Source organism: Enhydra lutris, unplaced genomic scaffold (assembly GCF_002288905.1).
Source record: "Enhydra lutris kenyoni isolate GAN:26980312 unplaced genomic scaffold, ASM228890v2 scaffoldscaffold5, whole genome shotgun sequence".
In the NCBI taxonomy this organism is placed as follows: domain Eukaryota; kingdom Metazoa; phylum Chordata; class Mammalia; order Carnivora; family Mustelidae; genus Enhydra; species Enhydra lutris.
In genome coordinates this window covers 14216603-14236841 of record NW_019154089.1, presented here as the reverse complement: position 1 = coordinate 14236841, position 20239 = coordinate 14216603, and the positions used below count along the sequence as shown (strand labels likewise).

The window sequence follows — 20239 nt, the reverse complement described above, 5'->3', positions numbered from 1 at the left end:
AGAGGGAGAGGGAGTTTCAGACTCTAAGCGCAGAGCCCAACTGGAGGCTTGATCCCATGATCCCGAGATCACAACCTAAGCTGAAACCAAGAGTCAGATGCCCAACCGACTGCACTACTCAGGTACCCCTGGGAACAGAATTTCAAAAGAAAATTCCAAACAGTAGTTAAATTGGGGAAAAAAAAAAAAAGAGGTGGAGAGATAAGAGGTAGTTAAATTGGGGAAAAAACAGTAGTTAAATTGGGGGGAAAAAAAAGGTGGAGAGAGCTTTTGAAAAAAAAAAGGTTCTCAACAAATTATTTGCAACCAAGGCATAATTTCTTGAAACAGGCTGGATACCATAACTGAAGCCTACAGTTTCTTTATTCATTTGGCTAAAAACTTTATCATCCCACAAGTTTGATCTATTCCCTGATCCACAACTTTAGAGCCTGATATAAATGTTAGTTAAAGTCTTGATGGCTGAATGAAATAGACATGTCCCATATTAGGGGAAGAAGTGGTGAGCCAAGAGTGAAAGCAGATGGAGCTTAAGAAGGAACCTGTTAGGGTCCGTGATCAAAGGAATGAGACTGATACAAAGCGAAGGTCAAGCAAAGCTTTATTTCATGCCAAGCATCAAGAATCAAACTGACTGGTCAGGGCTGTCTCTTATGAAAAGGTGATGACGACAACCCTGGCAAGGCCGCTCCCAACGTGGCCGCTCTGGACGAGGCTGCTCCCTGGACAGGGGCTGCTCCGGCGAGGCCGCTCCCTGAGGCCATGGCTCGGGGTGGCCTCTGACGGCTCTTACAGCTCTTACAAGAGCTCTGACAGCTCTGACAGCTCTTACAAGAGCTCTGACGGCTCTTAACAGCTCTTATAAGAGCTCTGACGGCTCTTACAAGAGCTCTGACGGCTCTTCTACTCCTCTGACTCTTCTACTCCTCCCCAGCCTCAGCCTTGCAGACTAACCTTTATAGGGGTGGTTGAGCCCCACCCACACACAGGTGGCCAATGGGATCTCACCTCAGTAAAGTGTAAATATATGCATGCCCCTCTGATTGGATGTCTTCACCTGGCCTGACTCGCCCTTGTATCTAGGCTTTGCAGGTAAGTTCCTCTGGGAGGGGCAGGGTCAATCTAAGTTCACTGCAACAAAATGGCTCCCTCTGGCCAACCAGGCCCTTACATTCCCTCCTTTTCTTTGGAGATTAGTCAAATCCTTGACTTTTCAGCCAGTTCTATGTTATATTGAGCATGTAAGATTAACATTTTATCGCTCTAATTTTCTTTGGTACAACTGACATTAGGGCGTTTATAATACAGGGGCCAAAAAGTAACAGTAGTACACAGTCGACTGATAAGTTAGCCATTCAACGCTTTGTATAACCTTTTCCTTTTTCCTAATTCCGTTCATCTAATTTTCCACCTATACTTTACATAAACAGGTAACAATAGGAGCAACAGTAAACTCACAGGTTTTTTAGTCTTAGCTTTAGTCCATGGTCAGCGGGGTCTGTTGGCTGCAGCTTCCATCTCTGGGGGGCGTCCTTACTCTCGGCTCGTTTGACGTGACCCGCATGAACCCAGGCCCTAATGCCTTCTACTTTTACTGCCGTGGGGGTGGTTAGGATAACAGTAAACGGTCCCTTCCAGCGAGGCTCCAAATTCCCCACTTGATAGCGACGTATCCAAATGAAGTCCCTGGGTTGTAAGGATGTGGTTCCACCACCGTCTCCGTCCCAGTGTGGGCAGTTCGGATCCCTGCGTGGGCTTTTTTTAAGACAGACTGTTATGCCTGCAGTGACTGGAGTAAAAACTGATTAGTCATTTCTGCTAGGGCAACCTCCTGTAGCCGAGGACAGAGCGGGGGCAGGGGGGGTCTCTCAAACATTATTTCAAATGGGGTCACCTTGTTTAAATAGGGTGTACATCGTGCCCTGAGGAGGGCGAAAGGAAGGAGATCCACCCATCCACTGCCAGTCTCCAGAATTAGTTTTGTCAAGGTCTCTTTAAGAGTCCAGTTCATTCTCTCTACTTGCCCAGAACTCTGGGCTGATAGGCACAATGTAGTTTCCAATTAGTGCCCACGACCTTGGCCAATGCCTACGAGACTGAACTCACAAATGCAGGGCCATTGTCTGACCCAATCACGAGAGGCAGCCCAAACCTAGGAATTATTTCTTCTAGTAGCTTTTTGGCCACCACTCCTGCCATATCATGTTTGGTGGAAAAGGCCTCTACCCAGCTTGAAAAGGTATCTACAAAAACTAACATATACTTGTGCCCATATTTTCCGGGTTTCATTTCTGTAAAACCTATTTCCCAATAAATTCCTGGTTCCTTACCTCTTTCTCTTTTCCCTCTTCCCATTTTAGTTCTTCTCACATTAACTGCCTGGCATTGAGCACTTCTATCAACTACATCCTGAACCATACGCCCTAATTTAGAAACCTGGAATTGCTTGCCTATAAGGTCCTTGAGTTTGCGTATCCCCAAAAGAGTACCCTGATGTATCTGGTCTACTAACTTCTTACCTAGTTTTCGAGGAAGAATTATTTTTCCTGCTTTAGTCTTAGCCCAGTCCCCTTCATAGTCCAATTTAACCCATTTCTGTAAATACTTTAAATCTTCTTCTGAATAGTTCGGTTTTTCTGGTAGGGCTGGAGCCGGGAGTATAACCAGTTCTTGCACTGTTTCTCGGGCTGCTTGCTTTGTGGCTTGATCTGCTAAGTGGTTTCCTTTTGAAATCAGATCAGTCCCCTTTTGGTGTCCCGGGCAATGCATAACAGCTACCTATTTTGGGTCCCAAATAGCCTGGAGGAGAGCCAATATTTCTCCTCTGTTTTTAATTCCTTTTCCTTCTGCTGTTAATAGGCCCCTTTCTTTATAAATAGCCCCATGTATATGGAGAGTAGCAAAGGCATACCTGCTGTCCCTATAGATGTTGGCAGTTTTACCTTTGGCCATCTGCAGTGCCTTAGTGAATGCAATCAGTTCCGCTTTTTGTGCCGAAGTTCCATGTGGCAGGGCTGCTAATTGGAAGGGCTTGGTAACATCTGGGATGGCCAATGCTGGGGCACTCAGTAAGGCTGTTTGTAATTCCTGAAATGCTCCTTCTGCCTCAGCTGTCCACTCTATCATAGTGAGCCCTCCTTTTGCCAGTTTGTAGAGCGGTCGGGCAATCTCCGCAAACTGCGGTATCCACAGCCTACAGTAGCCCCCCGTCCCAAGAAACTCCCTTACTTGTGGGACGTGGTGGGGTGGGGGTATCAGGTGATCATCTGTTTCCTGGACTCAGACAGTGAACACACTCCCTCGTGGAGATCAAAGCCTAGATAAGTAGCATGGCACTGACAGAGCTGTGCTTTCTTCGCTGACACCCAATACCCTTTTTCCTGCAGAGTCTGTAAGAGAGCTCTCGTCCCCTGCAAACATGACTCATAGTCCTCAGCAGCTACTAGCAAGTCATCAACGTACTGTAACAGAGTGACTCCTGGGTTGGAGGTTCTGTACTCACACAAATCCTCGTGTAGGGCCTGTTCAAAGATAGTGGGAGAATTCTTGAGCCCTTGGGGAAGTCTTATCCAGGTGAGCTGGCCTTGAAACCCTTTCTGTGGGTCAGACCACTCAAAAGCAAAAAGGGGCTGAGATTCCCTTGCTAAAGATATACAGAAAAATGCATCCTTGAGATCTAAGACGGTATACACAGTTCTTTTGGGGCCCAGGAGGGAGAGTAGGGTATAGGGGTTAGGCACCATCAGGTGGATATCTTCAACCCGTTTATTACCTTCCCGCAAGTCCTGGACGGGTTGGTACTCCCCAGTCTCGGCCTTTTTGACGGGCAGCAAAGGTGTGTTCCATGGAGATTTGCAAGGAACTAGGATCCCGTCTCCTTGGAGGCGGTTAATGTGTTTTCTGATCCCTTCCTTTGCTTCCCAGGAAGGGGATACTGCTGAATGCGAATAGCCGTAGCTGTCGCCTTTAATTGTACCACCACTGGAGGTTGTTCCTTGGCCAAGCCAGGGGGCTTCCCTTCTGCCCAGACCTGGGGAAACTCGTCCTGTAGGATTTGGAGAAGGCTCCCCTCCTTTGTCTCCTCTGGTTTTGAGACTGCCTCGTAAAGGAGGTATTCATCTACTGCTGCCATAAGCACTTGTACAGTGGGTTGTCTCAAGGTTACAGTCATGTCTCCTTCCGAGAACTGAATGCCAGCTCTTAACTTGTGGAGGAGATCTCTTCCCATCAAGTTATATGGGGCATTAGGGAGGACCAAAAATCGATGTTTAACTACTCCCGAGGCCAAATTTAAAGTCCTTTCTTTATGTCCTTTTCCATTTATGTCTCTCTCTGCCATTTGTTCCTTGTACCCAAACTTCTCTCCAGATAGTTTTCCCATAGATTTAAGTAATGATGAAAATTGGGCTCCCATGTCCACCAAAAAATCAACTGATTTCCCCTCCACTTCAATTTTTACCCGAGGTTCGGGGAGGGGCTCTGAACCATGGCCCCTTCAGTCTCTGGTGGCAAGCATTGCTGTCTTCCTTTTAGAGCACTTCCTGGCCCAATGTCCTTTTTCCTTATAGTAAGTGCACTGATCTGAATCTAAGTCTTCCTGCCTGCCTTCTCTGTGCTTAGGCTTTTCCTTCCATTTACTATCCCCTACCCATCTCCTCCCTGCCTCATGTAATGCCAAAACCTTAACCAGTTTTTTTGTCTGTTTTTCATCCTCTTGTGCATCCCTGTTGTTAAACATCTTTTCTGCTATTCCCACTAACTCAGTCAGATTCTTCCCTTCAAATCCCTCAATTTTCTGAAGTTTCCTCCTTATATTGGGTGCCTCAGGATCGATCGGGCTATACATTTTATAGGCTTCAATTAGTCTTTCTAGGAAAGCTCCTGGAGACTCATTCTTACCTTGGGTCACCATACTAATTTTAGATAAATTTATGGGTCTCCTTGCAGCTGCACGGAGGCTTCCCAGTAGAGCCTGGTGGTGGAAATGTAAGCTCTCCTTACCTTCGTCAGAGTTTGGATCCCAGTCGGGGGGTTCCCTCGGGCAGTAGTCCTCCATTCGGCAGGGATCAAGGTCCCTGCCAAGTCTCTCGCTTATCACTTTAGGGGTTTCTCGCATAATGCAATCCCGCTCTTCCCTATTAAAGAGAGCCATAAGGAGCTGTTGAACATCCACCCAGGTAGGTTGATGAGTAAGAAAGACAGTCTCCAAGAGGCTAATTAAATCCTGAGGGTGGTCAGAAAATGATTTGTGTTGGGTCTTCCAGTTATAGATGTCAGAAGAGGAGAAAGGGATATAGCTTAGGTAGGGCCGCCCTCTCCCATCTGGTAGAGCAAACTCACGAAGAGGCAGCATTGGCACGGACAATACCGGTGAGGTAAAGGGAGGCTGAGGGGGATAGAGGAAAGAGGAAGGATCAGGGCGGTCTCTCTGCTTGGTGGTCCCATAGGTGGACCCTGACCGTGTACGCGGTGGACTGGTAAAGGCATTATGGGACCGAGAGTCAGATTTAGAGGACAAATGCGGGGGGGGGGACTTCCACGTCCTCCATATCCGATGGAGGTGGAACGGTCTTCTTCCCTGGTTCCCCCTCATCTGTCTGTTCTGGTTTTGGTACTCTGACCTGCCTTAGAAGGAGAGAAATGGTTTTGTTAGCAGGGGGAAGGTGGGACGTGAGCCATGACGGCGGCTCTTTTATCAGATATCGCCAGGCCACAATGTACGGTATTCGGTCTCGATGTAGATCAAAGACCTCACTCAGGGTAGAATAGATCTGAGTCAAGGCATATGTTCTTCTGGCAGCCACCCTGTGGAGAAAGTGGGCCACTCTAATTGGCAGAGTGTTTTTAGTTTTCCCAGGTAAACCTTGTCACCTGACTGAGTGGCTTTACCTTGAAAATCCTTGAAATGTTCAAGAACAAGACCTAGAGGTGTCACCAGCCCCTTACTCCCCGTTTGTCCCATTTCTCCAAATACAACAAACAGCACAACAGACAACAAAAAAACAAGGCAAAGACAACCGCAGAACCAATTTTTACCCAGAACCTGCCACTGGTGGGGGCTTTCTTTATCCCCAACCGCCTAGGGGGACTCGAACCCCCCGACCATTTAAGAGGACTCGAACCCCCCGACCACTTAGGGGGACTCGAACCCCCCCGATCGCCCAGGGGGACTCGAACCCCCTGTCGATCTACCAGCAGAGGGATGGGGCGTCCCCGCATCCACTCCAGCCCTGGGGAGCGTGGCTGCGTCCAGCTTCTCCCCAGTGGGCTATACCCTGGAGCTCCAACCAGACAGACAGATAGGATCCCAATATCCAAGATCCCAATACCTCTGGAGGCTTTTCCCAAAAATTCCGATGCTGGTTCAGTTCTTGCTGGTTGATCCCGGATGAGCCCCCAATTGTTGGAGTGGGTGATCAAAGAACGAGACTGATACAAAGCGAAGGTCAAGCAAAGCTTTATTTCACGCCAAGCATCAAGAATCAAACTGACTGGTCAGGGCTGTCTCTTATGAAAAGGTGACGACGACGACCCTGGCAGGGCCGCTCCCAACGTGGCCGCTCTGGACGAGGCTGCTCCCCAGACAGGGCCACTCCCCGGACAGGGGCTGCTCTGGTGAGGCTGCTCCCTGAGGCCGCGGCTCGGGGTGGCGGGGGCCGCTGGCGGCTCTGACGGCTCTGACAGCTCTGACAAGAGCTCTGTCGGCTCTGACAGCTCTGACAAGAGCTCTGTCAGCTCTGACAGCTCTTAGAAGAGCTCTGACGGCTCTGACGGCTCTGATGGCTCTTACAAGAGCTCTGACAGCTCTGACGGCTCTCTCGGCTCTGACGACTCTTCTACTCCTCCGACGACTCTTCTACTCCTCCCCAGCCTCAGCCTCACAGACTAACCTTTATAGGGGTGGTTGAGCCCCGCCCACACTTAGGTGGCCAATGGGATCTCACTTCAGTAAATATATGCGCACCCCTCTGATTGGATGTCTGCACCTGGCCTGACTCACCCTTGTATCTAGGCTTTGCAAGTAAGTTCCTCTGGGAGGGGCAGGGTCAATCTAAGTTCACTGCAACAAAATGGCTCCCTCTGGCCAACCAGGCCCTTACAGAACCCAGTTTCTCTACCAGTGAATTAATATAAAGTATTCCCTTAGGAGATTAAGAAACAGAGTTCTTAGGAGATAAAGAAACAGAGTTCTAACCAATGATTCCTCCTTTTAACCAGTAATTTTAGAATCTAGAGAGGAAAATAAATGAATATGAATTCATGAATAGTTGCTAGCACAGGAAATAACTATGAGAAAGCCACTGTACGATAGTGACCCTCAAGGAAGTTATCACCGTCAGCTCTATGTTAGACTTCTCACACCCATCCCCTAAACTCCCAGTTGGCAGCCAAGACTATTATATAGTTCAGGTTCCTCTAGTAGAAGAAAATGTCAAATTATATAGTACTGTAATAGAGATTTAATGAAAATACCCCCACTAAGATTAAGAAAAACATGTATTGGGTCTCTGCTGTGTGGCTGTCATTGTCACATTAAACTCTCATATTTTCATGAAACTATGATGTTATTCCTATTGAACAAATTAGAAAAATACTCAAAATTGTGATACAATTAATCCAAGCTTGCATAGCTAATTAGATTCGTAATCCAAATTTAAAGCCAGGACTTTTTAATCCCAAATTCAGTATTCAAAGGAAGAAATATGCTATAGTAGTCAGACCAAAAGAAGTGTACATAAATGTCATGCTTGTTCTGTCACTTTGTCATGAATATTTCATTTGGGTCCAATCCCATACTGTTCATTCAAGCCCAGATTCTTATGGAAGACGGGAAATCTAAGGAATGGGTAACTATAAACACATTGAGACTTAACATTGACAAAAATAATTTAAATAAAGCCTGGCCCTATTTTAAAACTCAGAGAGGGCAAGGCACCTGGGTGGCTCAGTGGGTTAAGCCTCTGCCTTCGGCTCAGGTCATGGTCTCGGGGTCCTAGGATCGAGCCCCGCGTCAGGCTCTCTGCTCAGCAGGGAGCGTGCTTCCCTTCCTCTCTCTCTCTCTGCCTGCCTCTCTGCCTACTTGTGATCTCTGTCAAATAAATAAATAAAATCTTTTTTAAAAAAATAAATAAAAAACTCAGGGCAAATTGGCAAGCACCCAAATTATACTAGAATATACTTTATGTACCCTTTGCGTTGGTTTATTTAAAATTTTATTAAGTTTTGGGGCACCTGGGTGGCTCAGTGGGTTAAAGCCTCTGCCTTCGGCTCAGGTCATAGTCCCAGGGTCCTGGGATCAAGCCCCGCATCGGGCTCTCTGCTCCGTAGGGAGCCTGCTTCCTCCCCTCTCTCTCTGCCTGCCTCTCTGCCTACTTGCGATCTCTCTGTCAAATAAATAAATAAATAATCTTTTTAAAAGTTTTTTAAAAAATAAAATTTTATTAAGTTTAGGTAAATGTACATATGACTAAATCATATGACTAATTTACATAAGTATTCCATGGATTTTGACAAATGCATAACCCATGTGACCTATTATTTTCCAGTGGCTTATTGATAGTACATGGAAACCCTGAAGCCTTGCCAAATTCACTTATTATATCTACTAGGAACTTTTTGTGGTTTTCTTGGGATTTTCTACATACACAATCATATTATCTGCAAATAAAAACTGTTTAACATCTTCTTTTCCAATCTATATGCCTTTTGTTTTTTTTCCTGCCTTATTATATGGACAAGTAATCCAATAGAATGTTGAAGTGATAAGAGCAGATATCCTTGCCTTATTCCTGCTCTTGGGGAAACATTCAGTCTTTGACCAGTAAGTATAATGTTAGCTGTTGACATTTCATAGGGGTCCTCTGTCAGATTGAGGAAGCTTCCTTCTGTTTCTAGTTTACTGAGTGGAGTGTTTTTATGAAGAATAGGTATTGAAATTTGTGTAATACAATATTTTCTGCACCTGTTGAGATAATCATAATTTTTCTCCTTTATTCCATTGATGTGGTTAATTACACTGATTAATTTCCTAAATCTTCCATTTCTGGAATAAAGAAATTATACTTCATTGTGATATGTTACCCTTTTTGTGTATTGACAGATTCCATTTACTAATATTTTGTTAAGAACTTTTATATCTGTGTTTATAGAGATATTGATCTATTATGTCCTTTTCTTATAATGCTCAACTTCATCCATCTTTAAAGAAATATAAATTAAAACTGTGAGATGCCATTTCTCACCTATCCAAATAGTAAGAATTTTGAAGAACAATAAATACATTCCATCAGAGAGGTTTTAAGAAAGCAGATACACATTGCTGATACGAATGCAAAGTGGTACAAACCTATCAGGAAAATTAAATGTACATTTACCTCTTGACCCAGCAATCTCATTTCTAGGAATTTGCCCTGAAGACACCCTTCTAACAGTATGAGAATACAATATGTAGGATATTCACTACAGCATTATTTGTAATTGAAAATATTAGAAACTACCCAAATGCCCACCCATAGGGCAGTGGTTGAATATCTATAGTATATCTGCACAGTGGAGTATTACACAGCTGTAAAAAAAAAATTTTTTTAATAGGAGTAAAATTTCTGAGCTGATTACAAAACATATTCTTAAGTCAAAAAAGTAAAATACAAAAGAATATGTATAGTCAATATGAGTATCTTTTTATATGAAAGAATTTAAACATGTACATAATTATGATCAGCTGTGAAAAAAGAAACAAAGTTTAGATAAATGGCAGACTAATCAAATTGCCTACATACAAGGGGTACATGAGAATGGCCTGGAAAGGAGAAAAGGTACTGGGCCAAAGTGGTGATGGTGCTAATGATGGCATAATACTTCCAAGTGTACTTCTTTGTATAATTACAACTTTTAGAATTTGGGAACCATGTAAGTGTTTATAGTCTCAAAAAAAGGAAAATAAATCAACAAGGGAGTTGAAAGATCTATCAAGGGAGGGCCTAACATTTACTACAGATGCAAATTAACCTGTGCTTTAATAAATAACATAACTGGGGTAAGGGAAGGGGTATGAGGGAGAACAAGCCCAAGTAACTTTTTTTTTTCAGTTTTTATTTTTAAATAATTATGGATTCACAGGAAGCTGCAAAAACTAATACAGGGAAATCTATGTACCTTCACCCTGTTTTCTCCCAGTGATTCCGTCATACATTACTGTGGTACAGTATCACCAACAGGAAATTAACATTGGTAGAATCCATAGAACATATACCGATTTCACCCATTTTATATGCACTCATCTGTGTGCAGTGTGATCGCACGTGTAGATTCATATAACTAACAGCACAATCCAGATATACAAAACTGTTCATCACCACAGGGAACCCTTTCCTTTTATGGCCACACCATCCATCTTCCCCAATCCCTGGCAACCACTAACCTGTCCAAGTAACTTAAAACACAGTATTTGGACTGAGTATTCTCAGGCTAAAGAGAAAATGAACTGTAAATAAATATTGAACTCTAGTTAGTGGATTTCTCTTTCACAGAGGTACGAGTTAACAATTCAAAAACTACCTTATGTGTATTCTAGGATTAAACAAATAAATGTATTGTGGATCATGAGAACCAGGTTTCTCACTGTCAGAGAAGAGAATTACGCATATGAAAAGGGGGAAGGGTAGAAGGAACCCTGTGGTGCTGGATTGGGATTGGAGATAATATGAACTTGGGGTTTCTAATAAATATAGGTAAATAAAGGAATTTATTTATTCATATATCTTGTTCCTACTACAACCCATTGAGAGAGTACAGAAATCATTACACCTTATAAGCTCACCTTGTACCCAGAATTTGTTTCTAAATAAGTTTACACTAAAAGGAACCAGAGTTCCTTGAAGAAAAGGATATTTGCACAGGTGAGGTAGGGAAAAGTACAAGATGAACCCAGAACATCTCGTGCTAAGAAAGTAAGAAAATGTTCAAAGAATGTTCAGAACATGTCAAGTTAAAGGGCTTCTGCTGACCAAATCTGGGATAATTTGAGCATCAAAATAAATATGGACAATAAAAGACAATAAACTATTAAATAAGAAACTACGGTTCTAATACAAGAAGGAAGGAAGAGAAGGGACGCTCTTCTTTCAGTTGAAAGCCCACTAATAAATGTAAGAAGAAATCACAAGTTCAGAAAAAATGCCATTTGATAACTATTATGATAGTTCATTCAGGTATGAGTGGATATTAAAATGGTGCAAGTTCGTGGAGTACCAAGGTATTTTCATAATCTCATAGTATATTGCCACAAGATATTCATTAATTATAATAGGAACAGTAATAAGTTTATGGTGAAGGTACTACCTTCGTCACTAAGTGTTCAAAGTTAACACCAACAATGTGACAAGTTGGCATCATCTCCCTTTTAATATGATGCACTGAGAAAAACAATATAGTTCTTACAGTACAAAATGGTTATACAAAAATGTATAACCTCAGTCTAATCGTGGAGCAATATCAGACAAATCCCAAGTGAGAAATATTCTGTGAAAACACCGAACTGCACTTTTTAAAAATGTCAATGTCATAAAAGACAAAGTAAAATTGAAGAACTGTCCCAGATCAAAGGACTTAGAAAAGCGGACAACTGAGTGCAATGTGTAATCTGCGATTTTCTTTTGCTATAAATAGCATCATGCGGACAATGAAAACAATCTGCTTTAAATCTGTGGATAATAAAATAGTAGTGAATTGTAGTAAAGTTAATTTCCTGATTTTGATCATTGTATCTGGTTATCTAAGAGAATGTCCTTGTTTTTCAGAATTATACACTGAAGTTTTTAGGGGTGAATGGGCATCATGTCTACAACTTACTCTCAGGTAGTTCAGAGAAAACAGTTGAAAGACAAAGAGAAGGATAGAGAAGATGTGATCAGCATTTGGTGAAAAGTATGAAGGGGCAGAGGGAGAAGCAGGCTTCCCACTGAGCAAGGAGGCTGATGCGGGACTCGATCCCAAGATCCTGGAATCGTGACCTGAGCCGAAGGCAGACGCTTACCCGGCTGAGCCATCCAGGCATCCCTCTTTATTTTAAAGATGTTCCATCTTCTCCTGGCTTGCTAATGAGAAGTTGTTAAAATATCTTGCTGTTGTTTCCCCATATGTCACGTGTCTTTTTTCTCTGGCTGCTCTATTTTTGATTTTCAACAATTTGATTATGATACCTACATGTATTTTTCTTTACATTTATTCTGCTTGGGGTTTATTAAGTTTCTTAAATCTGTGACTTGATATTTTTCACCAAATTGTGAAACATTTTGGCCATGGTTTTTTTGCCCCAAACTCCTACCTTATTCCAGGGATTCGAGTACATGTATGTTGGGTTGCTTGTCACTGTTCCACAGATCACTAAGGTTCTGATGTTTTCTATTGTTGTTTTGTTTTGTTTTGTCTTGATTTTTTTTTCTCTATTTCAGTTTGAATAGACTTCAGGATTCCTGACCTTTTATTTCACAGTGCCCAATTTGCTGTTAAGCCTATCCAGTGGTCATTTTTTCCCCCCCATTTCAGATATTGTATTTTTCAGATCTGGAGTTTCCAGTTGGTTCATTTTTATAGTTTGTTTCTTTCTGCTGATAGTCCCTACCTAGTCACTCATTATATACGTCTTGGTCTGTTGGTTGGTTGGTTACTCTTGAACATGTTTATAATAGCTGTTCTAAAGGACTTGTCTACTAATTCCAACATCTCTGGATAGTGTTTGTTTGTTTCTCTGGACATTTTCCTCCTGGTTATGGGTCATATTTTCCTGCTTTTTCCCTTGGCTAATATTTTTTTGTTCTATGCCAGACATTATAAATGCTGTGTTGTTGAGGGTCTGAAATTTGCTGCCTGTTTTTTTAAAAGAGTGTTGAGTTTTATTCTGGTGGGCGATCAATTTGTTGGCAGATTAGTTTTCTCCTGTTGCGGCTTGTTTCTAGGATTTGTAAGGGTGCTTCTAAAGCAGCCCTTATTAAAGGGCTTGAGTCTTGAGGCCTAGTCCTTTTGGGGCCTCAACTGGAGGCGCGAGGTGTTCAGTGAGGTTTCTCCACTCTGGCTCACCGAAACCCCAGTGTCTCTTCGCACTGGAAGATCTCCAGAATCTCCTCTCGGCTCCCACCCTTCCAGTTGCTGTTCTCTCTCAGGTTTTTGAGCTTCCTCCTGCACATGTGCCAAGGGCCCCTTTACACACACTTCTCGAGCTCCTCCTCCACTAATTCCAGCCTCAGCTGTCTTGACCATCAGTCTCTTTTTGCTCTGCCCAGCAAGCCCACTGCTTTGTGTTTGGGACCCACACTTTCCTCTGCCTTAGAAAGTACCCCGAATAAGAAATCTGGGATAAATGTGGGGTTTGCCCCTTTTGTTTCCCTTTTAAGAACAACAGTACTTTGGGACGCCTGGGTGGCTCAGTTGGTTAAGCAGCTGCCTTCAGCTCAGGTCATGATCCCAGCGTCCTAGGATCGAGTCCCACATCAGGCTCCTTGCTCGGCAGGGAGCCTGCTTCTCCCTCTGCCTCTGCCTGCCACTCTGTCTGCCTGTGCTCACTCTCGCTCCTCTCTCTCTGACAAATAAATAAATAAAATCTTAAAAAAAAAAAAAGAACAACAGTACTTTAAAGCAGCTGGTCCAATGCCTGAAAATGATTATTGCATATATTTCTCCAGTTTTATAATTGTTTATGACAGGAGGGTAAATCCAATGCCAAGTATTCTGTTCATCTGGATGTTGGCCTTCCTCTATGTCTTGTTTTTGAAACTCAAATTTGAATTGCTATGGATTTTGTAACTCCATTTCCTACTATGGCCAATGCACTAAAATTACTTTTTTGTCCTTTGTATATCTCTGAGTTTGCCACCTGTGGATTATAAAACTAAGAAAAACGGGGTGCCAGGGTGGCTCAGTGGGTTAAAGCCTCTGCCTTTGCTTGGGTCATGATCCCCGGGATCTGGGATCGAGCCCCGCATTGGGCTGTCTGCTCAGCAGGGAACCTGCTTCCTCCTCTCTCTGCCTGCCTCTCTGCCTACTTGTGATCTCTATCTCTCAAATAAATAAATAAAATCTTAAAAAAAAAAAAAAAAAAAAACTAAGACAAACACAGGCACTGGAAATAAAATTAGAAGAGAAAATACAGTTTGAAATAAAAGGTTATTGAATAGAAAAACTGTCCTGTGAGAGAAATAGGCCAAATACAGAATAGAAATTTGACTTTTTTAAAAAAGATTTTATTTATTTGACAGAGATCACAAGTAGGCAGAGAGGCAGGCAGAGAGAGAGGGGGAAGCAGGCTCCCCGCTGAGCAGAAAGCCCAATTGGGGCTTTATCCCAGAACCCTGGGATCATGACTTGAGCCAAAGGCACAGACTTTAACCCAATGAGCCACCCAGGTGCCCCGAAATTTGACTTTTTTTTTTTTTTTAAGATTTCATTTATTTATTAGAGCAAGAGCACACAAGTAGGGGGAGAGGTAAAGGGAGAGAATCTCAAGCAGACTTATCGCTGGACATGGAGCCCAGTGTGGGCCTCGATCCCACAACCCACAAGATCATGACCTGAACCAAAACCAAGAGCTGGATGCTTAACCAACTGAGCCACACATGTGCCCCTAGAAATTGAAATTTAAAAAGAATTTGGGGAATATCTTGCAAATCTCAGTCTAGGTTTTGATCTTGCGGTTGTGAGTTCATGCCCTGTGTTGGGCTCCACACTGCGTGTGGAGCCTACTAATAAAAGAAGAAGAAAATTTGTCAGAGAAAGTATACAGTGGTTTTTGCATCATTAAAGAAATAAAATGGATTTTCACAAAATTGTAGACTTTTCAAAACTTTTGAATAGTAAGAGGGAAAGGTTAAAAATACTCATTTTGCTTTATAAACTTTGCTTTTCTACAAATAATATATGTGCTTGGTGCAAAAGCAAAGGGAAAGGGAGAAAAGAGAAATGAATAGATACTTTACGATTTATCATTTTTGTAAATGGCAGTGGCACAAAGAACCCCTTATTTTTCCAGATGTTGCAAAGCTACAAAGGGGCAAGATGTTATAGGAAAAAAACCTCTTGGATCAGGGCTAGCTCTGTTCCTCATCACTGCACCTCCTTATGTGCTCACAAGCTATCTGCTCCTGGAACTGCTATGACCAGTAGACCTGACAAGGACTGACAAACAGACCTTTAAGCTTACACCTTCGGGCAGTCCAGAGATGCACGATTTCTAACATTCCTTTGGAAGCTAACATTGCTTTTAGAACAAGGAGCTTGAGGGCCACCTGGGTGGCTCAGTCAGTTAGGCAACTGACTCTGGATCTCAGCTCAGGTGTTGATCTTGGGGTCAGGGGTTCAAGCTCCGAGCCAGGCATAGAGTCTACTTTAAGAAAAAAAATAATTAAAAGACCCTAGAACAATGAGCTTGATTAACCTTCCTGAAGCACAGCTGTAGTTTTGTAGCTTTTCCTCTCTGAGGTTCGGAATATACTGAATATACTTCAGCCCACCACTTGCTGGTCAAGTCCTGCACTGGGTAAAGTGACAAAGTCAAGGGCAAGAGTCCCTCTGGGACTCTCAAGTCCTAGACTTGAAATTTAAGAAGGTGCAATGCCCACAGCTGTGTATTTTTTTTTTACTTATTTCTTTTTGTCCAGGCTTTTCCCCCTCTGGTGAAATGCCTCCTGCCTTGAGCCTTTTCTCCTCCTAGACCACCATCCCGTGCCTCTTCCTCCGTTAGAAGGCCCCTTCTGCTCCCCCGACCAAATGTACTCTCTCCGGTGCGTATCTCTGGAGCACCACAGGCAGCCCACGTGCCCGGGCCTGCACTTTATTTCAGTTCCCACTGCATACCTTTTGCTTCTGGTCAGTAAGCTTTTTGAGAGAAATGCCTTCTTTTACTTATCTTCATATTCTTTGCTGTGCCAAACAGTGTCTGGCACATTGTGGACATTTAGAAATATTTATTCCCAGTATTATTAATTCTCTGCTAATATGAAGTTAATCTTTTTAATGTGTCCTAAACTTTTCTTTTCCAAATATCAAGGACCCTTCCTTCCTTCTGGCAGTTGTTAATTCATGAACAAACCCACCTCTGTCCTGTTCACAAGGTTTGCAAATTTGTAGGTCTCTATCATATTCCTTCTTGGCCTTCTGGTTTAGGGCAAAGGTTAGAGCTTTCAGAGGGAACTGTGGTGTGTATTCCTTGAAGTGACAGAGGTGGTAGTTAACCCTCTTTCTCTTCCCCACTCAGGGAGATGTTCTTTACTACCATGGAAAGCCATCTTCTGCGCTGCAAAGTGTTAGAAATCATATTCCTCCATAGCTGCGAGACGCCCACCCGCCTGCCCTTGTCTCTGGCCCAGGCCCTCTACTTTCTGAACAATTCCACATCGCTGCTCAAGTGTCAGGTACGAGCTTCCCTGTCTCAGGCAGGCCTAGAACACCTTCCCCCTCACCCTTGAGCATGTAACTGAAGAAGGCACCCCCTACCAACTGCTTTCGCTTCTCCGCAGTCGGATAAAACCCAGTGGCAGACGTGGGACGAGCTGGTTGAGCACCTGCAGTTCCTGTTGTCCAGCTATCAGCATGTGTTAAGAGGTAAGCAGCCGAGATTGTAGGGGAGTCTCACAGTGGCCACTGTCATGAATTGAAGTTACACGGGGGATTCTAATTTGTTAGCCTAAGGAAAGCATCGTTCCTTGGTTATAACTGTAGGAGCAAGGAATGACTTCTTTGGAATCATTGTTCTAAAACAGAAGAAATCACGTACATTTTTTCATGGCAGATAATATGGTGGTCCTTGCAATTATTAGGTTGTACCGGCAAGCAGCAGCCATCATACCTCTCAGGTCAAAGTACTTTGTAATGACCTGATTAGACCTAGCATTTTACCCTGGCCCGTCACTGCGACATCATTGTTGGTTTGTTTGCTCAGTGACTGTAGACATTATAAACATCGGTCAGTAGGATACAAACCCAGAGCCAATCAGTGGGAAGGGAAAAGCTTACACCTCGCGGAAGTTGTAAGATGCTCTACGGACTGTGAAAGTGGCTTTGCTCCAGTCCCAGGCGGAGCCAGTGATCAAGGGGGATCCAGGAGGGTTAGACTAATTAACACTCAGGAAGCGAATATTGACCAGGGTAATAATGGAATAGCTGCTTCAAATGAGAATGATTTTATTAGCCAAAGATTAATAAGACCCCTGTTCCCAATTACTGATGTAATTATTAATTCCAAAAGGAAAAATAGTAACTTTTTTTTTTTAACAGATACTTTTATTTACTTGAGAGCACACATGAGCAGGGGGAAGGAGAGAGAGAATCTCCGGCAGACTCCCCGCTAAGCACGGAGCCCAAAGTGGGGCTCGTTCCCATGAGTCAGGGCTGAAACCAAGTCAGGTGCTTAACCAACTGAGCTACCCACATGCCCCAAAAGATAGTAACTTTTTAGGGGAGAAAACACATTCCTCTCAATGTGATGTCCTGAGAAGGACGCGTCATCACTTAAGCAGTGTTCTTGCCAAAAATCCATGACCTGAATCTAATCACAAAGAAGCATCAGACAAATTCCCACGGGAGACACCTTATAAAATAATTGGTTTGTGCTCTTCAAAAGTGCCAGTGTCTTAAAAACAAAGACAGACCAAGAAACTGTTCCAAATTAGAAAGAAACTAAAGCTCATTAATACTAAATGCAAAACATGATCCTTGATGGGCTCCTGAACCAGGGAAAAGAAGCTATGAAGTATGTTATTGGGACAACTGATGAAATTTAAATAGATTAAATAATATTATACTAATATTAAATTTCCTATTCTTGATAACAAACCTGGCTATGAAAATAATCGTCCTCAGTCTTAGGAAATCCAGAGTGAAGTATTGAGAGGTAGAAGGGCACAATGTTCAACTTCTTCTCAAACAGTGAGGAGGGACAGTACATATTTATATGTAACTATATGTAAATTTATGCACTTCTATATAATCCACTTTTATATATATATATTTTTTTAATTTATTTATTTGACAGACAGAGATTACAAGTAGGCAGAGAGAGAGAGGAGGAAGCAAGCTCGCCACCAAGCAGAGAGCCCAACTCGGGGCTCGATCCCAGAACCCTGGGATCATGACCCGAGCCGAAGGCAGAGGCTTTAACCCACTGAGCCACCCAGGTGCCCCCACATTTTATATTTACTTGCCATCATCATGTTGAGGTTGATTTTAGTTCAGTAATGGCACTGGGGAAGGTACAATGGCCCTTATACCCTTTTGGGCCTAGAACTGAGGAAGCTGTTGTAGAGAAATAAAAAAATACATCACTGAATTTAAGACAGAAGGTCTGGGTTTGAATCCCAACTCTACCACTCTGCTAACTTTATGTCTCTAAACCTCATTTTCTTCTGTGGAGTGGGCATGGTAATATAGAACTTTTCAAGACTGATTGTTAATAGATGTGAGAAAAAATAGCGCTCAGTCGGTGTTAGTGAAATCTCAAGACTGCCTTTTTGCCCAGCCCGGAGTAAGCTACGAGATCTTTACATTTCAGGCTCTTGTAACTAAAACTTGAAAATGCATTTTCAAGGCCATGACATTTGTGGTTGTGTTGTTTGTGCATTTTTTAGCACCCTCAAAGAAAGGTACATGTCCTTCTCAGAGCAAAGCCCCAGAGGCAAATTCCACGTTGTACTTAACCTCATCAAGGTTTACATAATTGTTCTTTTGGAAATCAAACAGAAAGGTTAATATTAAAGCAGACTGGTTTCATTGAAAGTTCACCTTTAACACTCCTTGTTTACTTCTGTTTTGCTTCCCAGGGAATACAGCTGGTCCTTGGGCAATAGTGACTTAACATGGACATGGAATCCACTTTCATTCCAGAATATTTTTATGCTTCTAACAAGGGAGAGGAAAGCCTTAGACCAGTGTACATTGGCCAAGAATAAATAGGTGTGTTCCAATGCTATTTTAGCCTTACCATCCTCTCCACTTTCTTTGGAGACCAAAATTTAAGAAGGAGAAAAAATATTTAGAGCCAATAGTTTGGAAACAGTGTCCTCCTAAGAAGACAGCTAAATGGTTCCCTGAAATCATCAGTATCCCTGTCAGTAGGCTTTTAACTGCGAGGGCTCCTTAGTCATCCCTGCCCTCTGCAAGTGGTCTAAGGACATTGTTGAAGGCATTTGGGTCAGCCTGAGTTGTCCAGCTCCACAGGAAGAGAAGAAGGGAAGAGGTTGGGCAGCCCAAGCTTGTCCTTTGTTTAGGGGAACATCTTAACATGTTCCCCTAAAGAAGAGAAGAAGAAAGGCTAGGGAAATTCACACACCCTGGTGTATGTAATTCAGTTACCTGGTGAAGGTATCATCCCCTTTTCATAGAAGGGGAAACAAAAGGCTGAGAGCAAAGTATGTGCAGAGCCAGGATTCAAACCTAGGTCTGTTGCCAAAGTCTGTGTGCAGTGAAAACACACTTGGAAGGAATTATTGTTCTATGAAATCACTGGATGAGATAAGAAGGTGAGAGTTTAAGGAATTTCCAACTCCCTGTTTTCTAAACTCTCTGTACATGGTTAAACTACTTTTGCGTGGGGAAAACTATATCCCGAAGCCCCATACTTTGTAAATATTTCCAGAGAAGGCAGAGCAGCCCCGTGGAGGCATAGATGCTAGGCTGCCAGATAAGCTCACATTCTCTGGCTGAGAGTAGCAGTCCCACCGCACCTCAGTTCCACAGCCATGCAGCTCAAGTGTGAGCCTCAGCAAAATTGCAAATTGCTTTATGCCATCAGTTTTCCTGGTATTGGTGAATTATTAATGCCTCTTGTTTTGAAACTATGAATGCTAGGAATTTTAACATACAGTATTTAAAGGAAGAAAAACATCTGCTTTTCCTGTATTCCACTTGGCTAGACAACTTGGGCAGGATGGCCTACAGAAGTCAGACCTCAGTTCATTTTGAGGAGAGACACACACACAGCCTTTCTACAAGGAGCCCTATCCGGAGAGGAGAAAAAAGCAGATGCAGGCAAGATCTGGTCAAGTCCTATTCATCCAGGCAACAGATACTTACAAAATGCCTTCTGGGTGCCTGGCTCATTGGGAAAACTTCAGTGAATAAGACCAACATGGCCCCTGCCCTCACAGAGCTCACTGTGAAGAGATTGACCCTAAACAAATAATCACATAAGTAACATATAATCACAATTAAAATAAATGCTCTGAAGGAAAGGAGAAGTGCACAAAATAGGAGC

General features: G+C 43.0%; 1 protein-coding gene across 1 annotated transcript in view; it reads left to right on the top strand.

The window, feature by feature from the left end:
• Positions 1–20239, top strand: part of LOC111140956 (SUMO interacting motifs containing 1) — a 49043-nt gene that overhangs the window by 24924 nt on the left and 3880 nt on the right. The window contains exons 7-8 of the mRNA XM_022493231.1: positions 16247–16403; positions 16509–16593. Coding sequence (XP_022348939.1) covers positions 16247–16403; positions 16509–16593 — 242 coding nt within the window. The remainder of the gene's footprint in view (positions 1–16246; positions 16404–16508; positions 16594–20239) is intronic.